Source organism: Neopelma chrysocephalum, unplaced genomic scaffold (genome assembly GCF_003984885.1).
Source record: "Neopelma chrysocephalum unplaced genomic scaffold, ASM398488v2 Primary Assembly neopelma1_258, whole genome shotgun sequence".
In the NCBI taxonomy this organism is placed as follows: domain Eukaryota; kingdom Metazoa; phylum Chordata; class Aves; order Passeriformes; family Pipridae; genus Neopelma; species Neopelma chrysocephalum.
The window spans coordinates 117,495-132,599 of record NW_020897920.1 but is presented as its reverse complement, the minus strand read 5'-3'; the positions used below and the strand labels follow the sequence as shown (position 1 = coordinate 132,599).

Below are 15,105 nucleotides of genomic sequence, written 5' to 3'. Positions count from 1 at the left end.
GTCGCGTCCCGGTGCCGGTGCCGTCCCGTCGGTGCCGGCGGGGCGATGCCGTTCCCGGGCGGGCTGTGGTGGCTGCTGTGCTGCCGGCGGGGCTTCACGCTGTTGCGGCGGGACTACGGCGAGGCGGAGCGGGAGGCGGACGGCGAGGCCGAAGAGGAGGAGGAGGCGTCCTTCGAGCTCCGCACCCAGGGAGACCAGGTAGGGCCGGCACCGGTTTTGGGATGGCCATCGAGAGGAGCACCGGCGCCGCAGAGGGACCGGTGGGGCGCGACTCTCCGGTCCCGGCCCGGTCTCCGCCGCCCGGTCCTGTCCCCGCCGGTCCCGCCTCCCGGGGTGCCCTTGGCGCGTCCCCGTCGCCGCCCGGGGGGTCCCGCGGGATGTGGGGGGAAGTCGTCCCGGCGGGTGCGGGCGGGCGCGGGAGGTCCGGGGCCCACGGGGCAGGGCCGGAGGTTGCGGGGCTCGCTGCCGGCTGGGTCTCGGCGTGGGGCCGGTGCCTCGGCGGCGGGACCCGGCGCCCATCAGCTGCTGGGGTGCAGCCTGAGCCGGGCGCTGCCTGCTCCTGCTTGCTCCAGCCCGCGCTGCCCGCTCCTCGGGGCGGGGGCCGCGGGGCTGCCGTGCCAGAGCCGTGCCAGACCCGCACCGGCCCGGTGTCGCTGGCCGGTGTGCGGAGGAGCCCCGCACTGCCCCGCCGGAGCACGTGCCGGGCGCGGGGAGCGGGCCTGGATCTCCCTGCTCCGGCTGCTTCCTCTCTGGAGGAAGCGGAGCGGCGGAAACCGGCGCTTCCTCCGGCCGGGCTGTGTGTGGGACGGCTGATAGCGCGGGGGAAACCCCGGCTCCCGGGGGGCCTCCTGCCCGTCCCGGCGCGGTGTCCTGCACCCAGGGCCGCGGGGCCGAATCCCAGCCCGGGAGGGACACAGTGGGTGGTGACAGCCCTGTCCCGCTTGCTGCGGCTCCTCTCCGCTGGCCCTTGCAGGGTCTGCAGCACGGCCCTGGCAGCAGGTCCCCTTCCCTAGCAGTGCCAGGCCCTTGGGATGGTGGGCAGTGGGGACAGTGGCAGGGCTGGAGCGGGGCCCTCTGGGAACTGGTGGCAGTGCCAAGGGCACGACTGTGGCAGGAGCTGTCTTTGGGCTTCCCGCATCCCAAGGGCCACACTGGCTCCAGAGGGCCGGGCTGGCGTGGGCGGCTGGTGATGCCAGCTCCCTGGGGAGCCCTTTGCCGTGGCCAGGGGGTCCTTGGAAACCCGCAGTGCTGGCTGCCCCTTCCTGGGAGCGTGGGAGCTGCCATGACTGCTCTCCTGTTTATTTATATCCCTGAGAAGGAGCCGACAGCCACTGCTGCCTGCTCCGGACTGCCCACGAGAAACTGGGCACTGTGTCCGTGCCCACAGCCCTGAGGAGTGTGTGGGGCCCTCCCCAGTCTCAGCAGCGGGACAGTGGCTTGAGGTGCTGCCCCTGTGCACAGGCACCAGCACTATGTGACAGGTGCCCTTAATGCCACGGGTCAGTGGTGCCTGGCCCTGCCCCGTGGCGCAGCCGTACCTGCAGCAGCTCCCCCCTGCCTGTCACTATTTTTAGTATCTGTCTCTTTTTCTTGGCGTTGTGTGGCGTGCTCTGGCCTGTCATGCCTCTGGCTGCCCTATTGGGCTGCAGCTGGCAGGAGCTCCTGTTCATCTCCTGGGACAGCATCGCTGTGTCCCCGCACCCCGCTCTGCCAGGGTGCCCGGCTCGACCCGGTGCCTGACAGTGCCTGGGCTCTGCCTCATGTCCCAGCACGTGTGCCAGGCTCATCACGTGAGCGGCACCGTCCATGTCAAGTTGTGCCGTGCGAGGAGGAACCGACCCTGTCCCGCTGCAGGGCCAGGGACTTCCCAGTGCCGCGTCCCACCGCCGCGGGCAGGAAGTCAGCAGCCCCATTACAATGGGACTTTGTGCCGTAAGCGTATTACTCAGCACTGACCTTGTGCAATTCTGCACGGTATTCAGCCGGCCGGGTCAGCTGAGGACACACGGCCAGCACGCCTGCCGGCTGCCCCCGCATCCCCGGGGTGCCCCAGCTGCAATCCTGGCCCCCGCCACGGCCGTGGGGGCACTGAAGCTCCCTGCCCCGCGGCAGCAGGATGCGAGCCTGTCCTTCTGGGTCTGGAGCTGGGTTGGCAAGGAGGCACACAGTCAATGGGGGGATGGCCGCGGGCACCAGTTGATGACCATGGAGCTGAGACGTCTTCTTCCTCCCCAGGGATCCCTGGAGGTGAGCCTGAGTCAGCCCACCCGTAGCAGCAGTGGCTCAGAGCGGTGAGTGACCCCCTGCCTCTGGCCTGCTGGGCATCACATCACGTCCCTCGCATGCTGTGCAGGAGCTGGGGGACTGGCATGTTGTGGGAGGTTGCCCTGGTGCTGGTGTGTGCTGAGCATCAGGCTGTGTCACCCTGTCACGTAGAGCAGAGATGGCAGAGCCGGGACTGCCGTGCTTGTCCCCATCCCTGGCGCATCCTCAGGCGTGTCTCCATTCCTCTGCCATGGCAAATAGCTTGACTGCCACAAGCTTAGCCAGTGGGGCTGTGCGTGACTCTTCCTGTGCCAGGAGACTCTTCTGGACCATGTCCATCGGCAGAGGCTGTGCCCTGGGGAGGTCTATGCTGGGGAAGATGGGGGGCCGGGGCACAAGGGCCTGCTCGCTCCCTGTCCTCCCAGTACTGACGCTACTGCCAACATTCCTTCCTGGTTGTTCATTTTCCGAATTCCTTGGCAGGGCCGCGACTGCAAACAGCTTATTTTTAGCCAGGGTCATCTGCACCCGATGACTCTGCCGTGTTCCCACCGCAGGGCTGGGGTGCCCAGAGCCCCTCAGGACCCAGCTCACCCCAGCCCCCAGACCAGCTCCTGTTCAGGGATTGCGGGAGACACACGCGGGCACCCCGAACTCAGCCCTGTGTTGTCCCCAGGTCCCTGCTTGTCGCAGAGGAGATGCGCAGCCTCATCATGGAGAAGGGCCCAGGGCCAGTGGAGGATGACCCTGATGCTCTTGTGAAAGGTGGGGTTGTGCCCCAGCTGTGGCTGGTCCCATCCCACAGGGACAGAGGTACTGGCTGGGCGGGTGCCAAGCAGACCCTGCCCTGCACTGAAAAGCTGGTGGGGCAGATGGTGCTGGCGGTGGGGACTGAGGGTTCCCTTCCCAGGCTGGCTGCAGCGGGAGATGCGGGGCTGCATGAAGACTCCCTGGATTCGTCCTCGGAAGTACTGGTTCGTGCTGACACCTGACTCCCTAGACTACTACAGCAGCAACGAGAAGGGGGCCCGGCGGTTGGGCTCCCTTGTGCTCACCAGCCTCTGCTCTGTGCTCTGGCCAGACAAGCAGCTCTACAAGGAGACGGGTGAGGTGCCCGTGCCCCTTGGCTGGGCTGCATCTTCGTGGCCCTTTGTACCCTGTGTCACCCTCCCGGTCCCGGGAGCCTCTGTCACCCAGAACGGGGGCTATGCCGAGCCCCAGGGTGCTGAGCCTGGCTGGGGGTCCTTGCAACGCTGGTGGGCAGCGGGTGAATGGTTTGTCCCTCACAGGCTACTGGAGCGTGACGGTGTTTGGCAGGAAGCATTGCTACCGCCTGTACACGGAGCACCTGAACGAGGCCGTGCACTGGGTGTGTGCCGTGCAGAAGGTCATTGACAGCAAAGCGCCCGTGCAGACGCCCACCCAGCTGCTCATGCGTGACGTGGAGGTGAGCCTGCGGCACTGCCCACGCCCGCAGCCGCCGGCAGCACGAGGATGGGTGTTTTCAGGGCCTCGTGTGCCCCAGGGAGGTGGCAGGGGTCTGTGCCAGGCACTCAGCCAGGCAGCCCCTCTGCAGCTGCTGCCATCACTTTGCCCCCCCAGGAGCACAGCAGCAGCCCCGAGGTTCTGGAGCAGATCTACCGCTGCAACCCCATCCTGCGCTACACCAGCGGCCCTCTCTATGCTCCCCTGCTGCCCTTCCCTTACGGCAGCCTGGACCAAAGTGGTGAGGGACGGGTGGGGTGCACGAAGATCCAGCACCCTGGGCTGGTGGCAGTGATGCCCTAGCTGGGCGCTGTGCAGGGCAGGTGGGCGCTGGGCTGGGTCCTGGTTGGCCCCAGGTGCGAGGACAGTGCCCAGCTGCTGGCAGCTGTTAACCTCTGTCCTGTCCTGCAGCCCCCGGCCCCCGCAGCTACACCACACTGCGTGATGAGGCTGTGAAGCTCTTCAACTCGCTGCAGCAGCTGGAGTCGGAGCGGGACCCGGTGCCGCTGATGCAGGGCGTCCTGCAGACCTGCCTGGACCTGCCGCCGCTGGTGGATGAGATCTACTGCCAGCTGGTGAAGCAGACCACAGAGCCGCCGGCGCCGGGCGGGCAGGGCGACCTGCACTACTGGCAACTCCTCACCTGCATGAGCTGCACCTTCCTGCCCTCCCCGCCTGTCCTGCGCTTCCTGCACTTCCACCTGGACAAGTGAGTGTCAGGGGTGCCCAGCTGCAGGCAGAGAGCTTGTCAGGTTGCCAGACCCCCTCGGGTCAGTGCCATCCTGACCCTCCTGGTGTTTCTTGCAGGACTGAGAGCTGTTTCCCTGCCTCGGAGATGGCCAAGTATGCCTGCTTCATCCGGGAGGCACTGGGAAAGACAAAGGGGCGGGAGTGTGTGCCTTCCCTGGAGGAGATCCTGATGCTGATGCAGCGGCAGGAGATGATCTGCACCGTTCACTGTCCCGGGGCACCCGCCTGCAGCGTGGCCATCAGCTCCCACACCACAGCCGAGGAGGTGAGGGGTCACAGCCATGCCAGGCAGTGGGCTGGGGGATGTTTTGGCATTCAGGGCTGGGTGGGGCAGTGTGTCATGGGAAGCAAGCAGCTCCTGCAGGTCTCTCCCACCTGAGCCATGATGGAGAGGGACCAGGGGCCGCCTGCCTTTGCCCACCATGACCTGTTTGTGTCCTTTTGCAGCCCTGAGCGCCGTGGCCAGGGACACGTGGTCACCGTCGGTTGCCTTTGTCTCGCCCAGGTGGCCCAGGAGCTGGTGTCGCGCCTGGGGCTGTCCCAGAGCCCCAACCTCTTCGCGCTCTACGAGCAGTCCCGGCGGCGGGAGCAGCCGGTGGGCAGTGCCACACTGCTGGCTGATGTCCTCACGAGGTTTGAAAAGTAAATGTCCCACTCTGCTGCCTATGGGGAAAAGGGATCAGGGAGCCACAGGCAGGAGGGGATGGTGTGGGGTGTATCCACAAGCTAATGGAGCTGGTCATGTCTGCTGCAGCCTGGCTGGGGAGCAGCGTGAGCAGGACCCACCGTGCCGGCTCTGCTTCAAACACTACGGCTTCCTGGACACGGACAATGTCCCACGGGACAGCCTGGAGTTCGCCCTTCTCTTCGAGCAGGTGAGTGCCACACTGGAGTGGGGTGGCTACACTGTGGTGGCCGTGCCGTGGTGGCCGTGCCATGCCGGCTCACCCCGCGCTCTTGCAGGCACACGAGATGGTGCTGCGGGGCTACGTGCCCACGTCGGAGGAGACGCTGCAGACTCTGGCAGCCCTGCGCCTGCAGAGCCTCAACAGCGACTTCTCCACCCACGCGCCCTTCCCGCGCCTGGAGGAGCTCTTCCCGCCCCACGTGCTGCACGCCCGCCTGCCACCCCCACCCCACCGGCCCCCTGCCAAGTGCCGGGGGGCCCGGCTGCGCGCAGGGTTGCTGGCCGGCGGGCTCTGGGGCCAGGCGCTGGCCAAGCAGCGGGCGGAGCGGGACCAGCGCCTGCGGGGCCGCCTGCGTGAGGAGGGGGCCAGCACCATGGCCGCCATCGTGGAGAAGTGGAAGCTGCTGCAGGGCATGGGCCGGCCCGAGGCCATGGCCGCCTACGTGGCCCTGGTGCGGGAGTGGCCTGGCTTTGGCTCCACACTCTTCGACGTCGACCTGCACGTGGTGAGGCCCTGGCCAGGCAGGGCGTGGGGGCAGCCCTGGCAGTGGGTGGCCCTGACACCCCTCTCCCCACAGAGCCCCATGGGTACTGGGCCCCAGCGCCTGTGGCTGGGCATCGGGGCCAAGGCTGTCTCGCTCTACAAGCCGGGGGAGCCCGAGCCCTTGGACAGCTTCTGCTACGGCCGCATCTCCTCCTTCGGTGCCTCCGACAGCAGCACCTTCCGCCTCTCTGTGGAGGACCGAGACCTGCTTTTTGAGACCTCCCAGGTAAGGGGCAGCCATCCCTCCACCCTTTTCTCCTCGCTGGGGGTGCCCCAGTGTGACCCACTACGACCCCTCTGTCTGCAGGTGGATGAGATCGCCCAGCTCCTCAACACGTACCTCGCCTCTGCGGGTGCCCAGCGGCTGCCCCGGCCCCAGGAATCCCCCACCAGCCCCCCCACCTCGGAGTCCACTGTGCTGCCCCAGGGGCTCTGCCATGCAGCTGGGCCCTGGCAGCACCGGCCACGGGTGGGTTCCTCCCACAGCTAGCCCAGCGGCCAGCGTGGCCACACAGGTGCTCTGATGGCTGGTGTGGGAGGGTGGCCAGCCCAGCAGCAAGCGGCAGGTCTGTGCTGGCCTCCAGCTGTTCCGTGGAGCAGGGGGTCAGGGGCTCCTTCTCCCACCACTGCCGTTGCCTTTCTGGTTATTTCCTTAATTTATTTTGAGACGCCTGCGCGCCCCACATCTCCCAGCACTTTCCCTGGCGGGCAGCGGGGCCGCCCCACCGCGGTCCCCCGCACTGCCCTCAGGCCTGTTCCTGTACCCTGTACCCTGGTGCCTTCGCCTCCAGCACTTGTGCTGTCTGACTGCTCTGCCTGCGCCCTGGGGGCTTTGCCTGGGGCACAGGGTGCCAGGCAGCAGTGCTGTGCCATTGTCTGTCTGTCTGTCTGTCCGTCCGCTGGACCCACCCCTCCTGGAAAGCTGCAGGCGGCTTTTGGCCGAGCCGCCCTGGGGACCTGCAGGCTCCTCCTGGCCGAGTGGCCAGGCCCTGTGGCTCTGCGGTGGCCCTGTGGCTGAGCTCGTGTCGTGGGGGTGGCCAGTGGGGTGGCAGCTGGTACAGCTGGGGCTCAGCCCCTCAGTGTTGCCTCTGTAGAGTTTGTCAGTTCTGTCCTGGGGAGGAGGGGTTGGTTGTTTGTTTTTCTAAATAAATGCACAAAGGAAAGGCTGGGCCTCCTCTCCCGGAGCTTGGGTCGACAGTGGGAGGCCAGGACAGTCAGATCCCTGGGGCAGCAAGGGCAGCGGGGCCTGGGACAGGCGGCGGGGAGTAGCAGCACAGCGTGTCCTTGGGGGCGGGGACCGCCGTCCCTCCGGTCAGTGCCGGGTGCCCTTTGGCACTTCACCAAGAGCACAGGCAGCTCCAGCTCCCCGGCAGCCCCTGGCACTGGCTGCCCCGGGGGGGGGAACTGCCCCAGCCGCGGGCGCTGCTGTGAGGCTGCTGCCAAAGAAGGCGTGGGAGCCCGTGCTGCTATGATGGCCATATTTTTAGCCTCCTGCTCTGTGCCCCACAGGGTAAGAGGAAAATGCTAATTCTCACCTTGGGCTGTCTGGGCTTGGGCCGGTGCCATCAGTGCCCCACATCCCCAGCTGGCAGTCCCACTCCCACAGGATGGGACCAGAGCTCCCATGTCCATGTCCCCGGACACCATCCGGCCCCAAGCCTGTGCCTTTCCCAAAAGTGCCGCCCCCTGCCTCAGATCCCGAGTGCTGAGGACACCCCCAGCCCCTCACAGTCTCCTCCTACATGGGGCCTCGCCCTCATGGAACATCCGTGCGGGCACCACGTGCTCCGCAGGCAGGGCGGCGCCGGTCCCAGCCCTGGTCAGCCGTGCTGGCAGGTCCTGCCAGTATTTCTGGCTCTGCTGCAGCAGTCGCCCAGCGCCGCCCGGGCTCCACAGCACTGCTGGCTGGGGCAGGGCTGGCCCCGTGCACCCCAGGACTTGCCAATGAGCAGTGGCCATGGTGCTCCTGCCGAGCTGGGCCCCCACAGGCTGTGGCTGCACAGCAAGGCCATCCGGCCAGGCAAGGCGAGCACTGGCCTCGGGATCTGCAGCTGCTTCCCTGCTCGGCTGCTCGCTCAGGAGCTGTGCAAGCAGCATTAGTGCAGGAACAGCCTTTATTAAAGCAAAATAACCTACAAAAATATAGATACAGCCCGTGCCCCAGGCCTGATCTGGCAAAGGAGGAACAAGGCTCCTGCCCAGGGCAAGGACTAGCTCAGCCACACGGAGCCTTTGGCCATGGGGGTCGTGTACACCCAACTCTAGGGGCCAGGCCTGTTCCCAGCCCCAGGGTCGCTCTCCTCCTCCTCCCAGTGAGCGTTGCTCCCACGGGTGGAGGTTCCCTCCCAGCACAGCGCGCAGCTGCCCCAGTCCTGTCCTGGGCCAGGGCACGTGGTAGGGCGGGGGCTGTCCCCCGCCGAGGGGCTGCAGGGGCAGTGCTGCTCCCCACAGAGCAACTTCTGCGGAGGAGTGCAGCATGTGTGCAGCCGGCGCGAGGGCTCCGCCGCACCGGGCAGCGCTGAGGGGTGATAAACGTGGGCACGGCAGAGATGAGCCCTGCCGGCGCGTGTGGGGGTGGCCATGGGACCCTCCCGTCCCCTGGCAGGGCACTCACTGCTCCTGGGTGCCCCAGGAGATGTAGTCGGGGCGTGTGGCCGCGTGATACTCGTCGATGAGCTGCTGCACAATCTCCCGGGAGTTGTCCAGCTCATCGAAGTTGTCCTTGAAGATGTCCTCCTTGCGGAACTGCTCCAGGAAGGCCTCCCGCTTGCGCAGCTTGTCGTACTGCCGGCACGTCCGCTCGAACAGCTGGAGAGCAGCGTTGGGTCACAGGGGCCAGGGCTCCCTGGGGACCCTTTCCGAGAGAACGGCACAGCGGCCAGTGGGACTGATGGAACCCTGGACCAGACCTGAGCCCTGCTGGGAGCCACCCACCCCACGCCCTGGCAGGGCCTGCCCTGGCTTTGTGATGGCCCCAGACTGAAGGGACACCAGGGTTGTGGGGCCCAGCGGAGCAGGGAAGGCACTCACCGAGGAGATGTTGGTATGGTTTGCCATCATGAGACCACTGACGCGGTGAGCGGACGGCAGGTAAGGGGACTTGCGGGACAAAGCCACCTGGATGCTGGCAGGGCCCCAGGGAATGAAGTTGGCCAACTTCCTCTCCCGGATCCGCTGCAGACTCTTGTGAACCTGGTGGGATGAGAACACCAAGGGGAAGCAGGGTGAAGGGCAAAAAGCCTGGTCCCAGCAGACCCATGAGCTGCTCCTCACAGGAGGCAAGGTCACAGGAAGGTGGATTTCAGCAGGACTGTGGCCTTTCCAAGAGCGCAGAGCTCACACAGGAGCAACCTGGAGCCAGTTCTCAGGCACTGTCCAGTCTTGCCCCAGGATCGCTGCACAGCCAGTGACCATGCCCTTCCCTGGGCCACACCATGGCCATCAGCACCTGAATGGCCGTGGGAGCTCACCTGTGTAGGATCCACCTCCCCCTGGATGATGTTGAGGATGGCGATGTAGCAGTGGTTGGTCTGCCTGTCTCGCCCTGTGGACACCATCACGTTTTTAGGCTGCAACAATCTTCTCATCACGTCCAGGACTGTGGTTTTCCTCACGCTGGCCACCTGCACAGGCCAGCCGGGGATCAGAGGGAGCAAGGGTGCTGCTCCCTGCCCTCCCACTGCCCAGCACGCACATACAGCAGGGGGGGCAGCTGGACAGAGATGCCCTCGCCCCAGGGATGGAACCACGTGCAAAGCCACATGCAGGAGAAAAATCCCAATATCACACAACAGGCACAGCCAGGCTGAATAGACTGTCAGGGAGCCTCCAGCATGGGGGCTGTCTGCCTCCCTCCAGAACACAGAAGGGGCTGAGGATGAAGCTCAGCTGGGAGCAGAGGGACAGGGACCCGCTTCATATTATTGCTGTCAAAGTTGGGTCCTGTCCCACTGCTGAGGCAGAGAGCAGTGGGGGTTTGACAGGAGAGGGGTTGTTCCCCACTCCATCCCCTCCCTGCCCTGCCCAGCTCTGAGCTATGGGCAGACTGGCCACTGCCATCCCTGAGTGCTGTCTGGGCTTTGCTCAGGGGGGTCACAGCCGGGACCAGCACCCAGAGTGCTCACAGCAGGGACAGCTGGGTGAGGTGGCAGCTCCCTCCTGCACCGTCTGAACCACTGGCTGAGCTGTGCCCACACTCCTCCCTGGGAGGACAGATCACACACTGATACCCTTTTCAGAGCCAGCAGTTTTTCAGATTTGCTTCTCTGAGCAACATCCTGAGGAAATGCATGCAGGGAGAGGAGAAGAGCAGCTGTTAGCTCCCGCTGGACTGCGACGGGCCTGTGCAGGCGAGCACCTCTCAAAACAGAACTGCCCCATTCGCACTGGGGGGTGGAGGGCCCTGGCTGGGGACGAGCCAAATGCAAGCACAGTGCTTGATGTGCTGAAGGCTGGCAAGTCCCCCTCCCAGACACAGATCGAGCCCCAGGAATGGGTTGACACCTGGAGCCCAACATCAGTTTTGGAGTAACAATGATCAATAGAGGTTGGACCCAAGTGGCCCAAGCTGTGGCCCACAGGGGTGGCAGGACTGGCAGGGCCACTCTGCTGGCCTTGCTCGGATCATTTCTAAGGGTGGCTTTTTACCCTGTGATCTTGACAGCCGCCCTGATGCATGCAGCAGGTAGCCTGGCACAGGGACAACTGCCTGCTCACGTCTGATTCATTGCACACACCATCACGTGGTGTGAGCACACAGGCCTGGGATTTGGGACACGGAGTGACAGCTCACACCAAGACACGGGACTGACAGATGCTACAAGGTGAGCGTGGCAGCTTCTCCTGGCCTCGGAGGTGGGGAGGAGTGCCTGGGGCTGCCTTACCGACTGGTCGGTGGTGAGTGGCGTGTACCCCGTCATGAGGAAGTGCAGCCGGGGCGTGGGGATCAGCGAGGCGATCAGCCCGATGAGGTCGTTGTTCATGTACCCGGGGTACCTGAGTGTGGTGGTGCTGGCAGACATGATGGTGGAGACCTGGGGGAGAGAACGGGGTCAGCACCTGTGTCACCACAGGGTCACAGGGAGTGTCACAACCTGCTTAATGTGGGCGTGCCAAGGGAAGCTGGAGCACCCAGAAGGGCAGAGTACTCTCACTCACAGCTCCAGGCTGCCCACCCGTGAGCCCAGCCCATGGAGCAGGTTAAGACTGAGCTGAACACAGCAGGGAAGCCCCATGCTGGCTTCTCCCAAAGGAAAAGCCCTTCTCACCAGCTGGTTGATCTGCGAGAACGATGGGTTCTGAATGTGCAGCCGGTCTGTTGCGATACGATTCAAGGCTGTGTTGTCCAGAACCACCTGCAAGAGAAACCTGGCTCCATGAAGGGCCTCAAAGGCAGCTGAGGAAGGGCAGTCCCAGCTACGTGTCCCAGGGCCCAGCACAGCCCTCTGTGCAGGTGGCAGACACTCGAAACCACAAGCTGACTCATCTGTGGAGTGTAACCGACACCGTCAATGGAAGCTCTTCCCTCCCTCCTGGCTGTGCTCCCCGCACTCTCCCCAAGAGCTCTGCCCCTGGGCCAGCACCATGCACCAGCATCAGCCCCAGCAGCTCCAGTGAAGCTGCTCCTGCCCTGCCACACGCAGGGATCAGCTGCAGGGGACAAGCAGCATCTCGGTCAGACCCAACCAAAGGCCCCAGCACAGGCTGAAGGTGCTCCCTGGCTGTGGGGGTTGTGAGTGCTAAAAGCAATGCCGGGATCGAGTTCAGGCAGAGGCTGCAGCACAGCTACACAAGGGAAGCACAGACAGCCCCCACTGCCTTGGGAAGATCTGCTGGATCCCAGAGGCAGAAATACCAGGCAGCTCTACAGGGGTTAGTACAGAGCCAACGAGGGTCCCTGGGACCACCACATCTGCTCGGCCCTTCTGTTCGGGGCACACTTGTTGCTACATCCAGGGCTCACAGGCACATAGTGCTGCTGCAGCACAGGCCCCAGCATGGGCCATGCTTCTGGGCTGTGGAGACAGGGCTGTCACCCCAGGGCTCGCTGCACCACGGGCCTCTTACCACGCAGTCAGCATTCTGAGTCAGCCTCTTCAGTGTCAGCAGAGAGTTGTATGGCTGGACTACAACATCGCTCATCTCATCCTGGTTTGGGAACACCGAGTAGGTCTCCACCAGCTTCTTGGGATACCTGGTGAGAAGTGCAGCCATCTCAAGGGTTAACGCCGCCAAGCCAGCACTCTTCCCTCCCACAAGCTGCCTTCCTAGTCTCCAGGGCTCAGGACAGGGTGAGTCACCAGAGCTGCAGCCAGACTGGCTCCCAGGGAGGGAGAGAATGTGTCCCAGCAGTGCCTACCCCAGCAGCACAGGAGCTGGCTGCCAGAGGAGCTACAGGGAGACTGAGCCATCCACAGGCTGATTAAGCAGCTGCTCACAAGCCTTTTCAAGAGGCTGCAAGCTTGAACAGGCCAGGACAGCAGCTAAAAGCCCACAGCCAGAGTCTCCCATCCTCCCCCTGCACAGTCAGGGTGTCCGCAGGCAGCTGCCTGATAAGAACAGCCAAGGGAAGGCAGAGCTTGGACAGTTTCAGAGCCTCTGAAGTCCCCAGGCACATCAGGAGCCGTCCCTCCCCAGGCAGCACGCCAGGGATTGCACAAGACAGTGTTTGGGTGGGGGTGGTGGCTCTGAGTCAGCGCTCTCCAGCTCTCCAGCTCTGGGCAGGGTGCCCAGGCTGGGCCAGGCTCTGTGGTGCAGGAAGGGGACAGGGCTGTGCTCACCTGTCATTCAGTCTCTCCAGGAGGTACGAGCCCAGCCCAGAGCCTGTTCCACCAGCGATGGAGTGGCAAAGCACAAACCCCTGGAAGGAAGCAGAAGGCAGTGCTGAAGCTGCAGCTCAACCCCAGGGCAGGCAGATAATGTGACACCCCCAACACCTCCAGCAGAGACCTGCTGGCCAGGGCCAGAGCTCCCCACGGCAGCTGGGAGCACAGACACAGCGGAGTTGGCTCCGACTCCTCTGGACTCCAACCACAGCTCCTCAGCCCACTCCTGCCCACATAGGTGGGATCCACATCTCTGCACACTCTGCAATGTGCAACAGCTGCTTGGGAACCTGCAGGATCCCTCCCACCCAGAACAGGCTTCAGAATAGCTCCAATGCCACCTCCAGGATCCAGTCTGTCACATAAAATGCAGGCGCACTTTTTCAACCCTTTCCTGGGTCCTCCACACCCCTTCTTCCTTCCAGAGTGACTGAGACCAAACTCCCACTGCCTGACTCCAGGGCAGCTTCCACCTGCTCAGCTCCCACAACGGGCCCCTGAATATTCTGTCTATTTGTTTTAGGTGACATTTGCCCTTCCCTTGCTGCCATGTGACAGCCTGAAACGAACACCCAGCAGCCCTGTCTGTCTGTGCAAAGGGAACAGGTTCACGTGGACGGTATAAAGAAAAACGCCCCATGAGCAAACAGTGAGAGGATTTCCAGGGCAGGGTGGCAGGTGGAGTGATGATGGACAAACCTCCTGTCCCTGGTTCCCCTCTCTGTGTCTTCTGCACTCAGTCCCACAAGCACGTTGAGCAAGCCTGTGCACCCCAGAGTGCTGAGCTCAACCTTACAAAGAGCACCTGGCTGGGAAAACACCAGGCAGGGCCACTGGATCCAAATCCCCGTTGTACTTACTTCCAAACTGTCACTCCCATCAGCCTCTCTGTCTATTATGTCAAAAATATCTTCGTGGATCTTTTCTCCCTGCAAGAGAAACCAGACCTCGTTTTGTTCCTTTCCCACAGAACATGGAGAAGAGCTGCTCGAGCCTGCTGTGATGCTCAGTCAGACTGGCAGTGTGACCCAGTGCCCCATGCCCAGGGTGCCACAGTCCCTGTTAGTGACGGTATTCTTCAGAAACTGGGACTGAGCTGCACGAGGGGGTCATGAAAAAGCCCTAGCCCTGCTGGGCTGCCCTGAGTCTCATTCAGCAGCACCAGAGCTGGTACCTGCGAGAAGCCACTGGCCCAGTTGTTCCCAGCTCCCCCTCCGTGCTCAGACAGGTAAATGTTTTCTGGGTTGTACAGGTTGGCATAGGGGGAGTTGAGAATGGAGTGGATGACGCGGGGCTCCAGGTCCAGCAGCACGGCCCGCGGGATGTAGTGCTCATCGTCGGCCTGCAACAGAAGCAGGAGAATCACGGTGCTGCTGCAGCTCGGGAAGGGAGAGCATGAGCCACCGCCTGGCCTCGGGCGAGCCCAGCACAGCATAGCCGGGCCTGGCGAGGGGGAGGAGGGAGGGAGGGAGGCTGGCTCTGTGCAGCCTGTGTCCCGGAGCACCCCCAGCACGGGGGGGGGGGGGTTCTGGGTGCTTACATAAGGCACCGTCTGTGGCAGTGCCTCGTGCTGCCGCTCCGCCCACACAGCGCTCCACAGCCACACCGGGAGCGCAGGCGGGAGCCTGTCACTGGCTGTGAGCGGGAGGCTGGGCTGAGCCACCGCTCCAGCCCGCGGGGTCGGCACCCGCGAGGGCTGCAGAGAGGGCTGGGGCGGGCACGGACAGCCCGTAGCCCCGTGGGGCCGAGGGCAGCACATCCCACGTGATGTATCCGCCCCACGGCCCCGGGGCCGGCGGTACCTGGTAGAAGAATACGTCCTTGCGGTCGGTGCCCTCGGTGGCGAACTCCTCCACAATGCCCTCGGGGCTGATGCCGTGCTCGGCGCAGAGCTGCTTCCAGAACTCGAACCCGACTGTGTGGGGGGGCGGTCAGATGGGACGGCTGGGCCGGGCTGGGCACCGGCACCGGCACCGGCACCGAGACCGACATCGACACTGGCACCGGGACCGGGGCAGGGCCCGGAGCGCCCCGGTCCGCAGGCCCCCCCCCCCCCCCCCAAGGCCCCCCCCCCCCTCACACGGCCCCCCCCCCCCTCACAAGGCCCCGCCAGTCCCCCCCCCCAAAGCATCCCGGCCCCGCCCGGTGCGCGCTCCCCCGGCCCCGCCGCCGCCGAGGCGCACTCACTCTGATTGCCGCACTGGCCCAGCTGCAGGGTGATGATCTCCCGCGGCATCGCGGCCGAGGCTCCGCTCCGCTCCCACCGCCCGTCTAGCCCCGGTACCGCCGCGTCTCCCGCCGGCGCCAATGGCAGTGCGCGTGCGCGCCTC

General features: G+C 64.7%; 2 protein-coding genes across 3 annotated transcripts; one reads left to right on the top strand and one right to left on the bottom strand.

The window, feature by feature from the left end:
• The first annotated feature begins 33 nt into the window (after positions 1–33).
• PLEKHH3 (pleckstrin homology, MyTH4 and FERM domain containing H3) lies at positions 34–7,114 on the top strand. Of its 2 annotated transcripts, XM_027704171.1 has the most exons (13): positions 34–198; positions 2,236–2,291; positions 2,942–3,030; positions 3,176–3,370; positions 3,555–3,712; positions 3,868–3,991; positions 4,162–4,459; positions 4,558–4,765; positions 5,006–5,142; positions 5,255–5,375; positions 5,464–5,913; positions 5,986–6,177; positions 6,259–7,114. In XM_027704171.1, exons 1-13 carry the CDS (start codon positions 46–48, stop codon positions 6,439–6,441), a joined length of 2,364 nt encoding a protein of 787 aa, XP_027559972.1. In that variant the 5' UTR covers positions 34–45; the 3' UTR covers positions 6,442–7,114. The 2 variants fall into 2 exon arrangements, with proteins under 2 accessions (XP_027559972.1, XP_027559971.1); XM_027704170.1 differs by having other exon boundaries at positions 5,464–6,177.
• Positions 7,115–8,047: 933 nt separating this feature from the next.
• TUBG1 (tubulin gamma 1) lies at positions 8,048–15,087 on the bottom strand. Its single transcript, XM_027704173.1, has 11 exons — positions 14,963–15,087; positions 14,578–14,690; positions 13,950–14,117; positions 13,636–13,704; positions 12,731–12,810; positions 12,018–12,144; positions 11,219–11,305; positions 10,835–10,984; positions 9,422–9,574; positions 8,982–9,143; positions 8,048–8,759 (listed from the first exon to the last, which is right to left on the bottom strand). The coding sequence occupies exons 1-11, from the start codon at positions 15,009–15,011 to the stop codon at positions 8,562–8,564; spliced, it is 1,356 nt and encodes a 451-aa protein (XP_027559974.1). The 5' UTR covers positions 15,012–15,087; the 3' UTR covers positions 8,048–8,561.
• Positions 15,088–15,105: the final 18 nt, after the last annotated feature.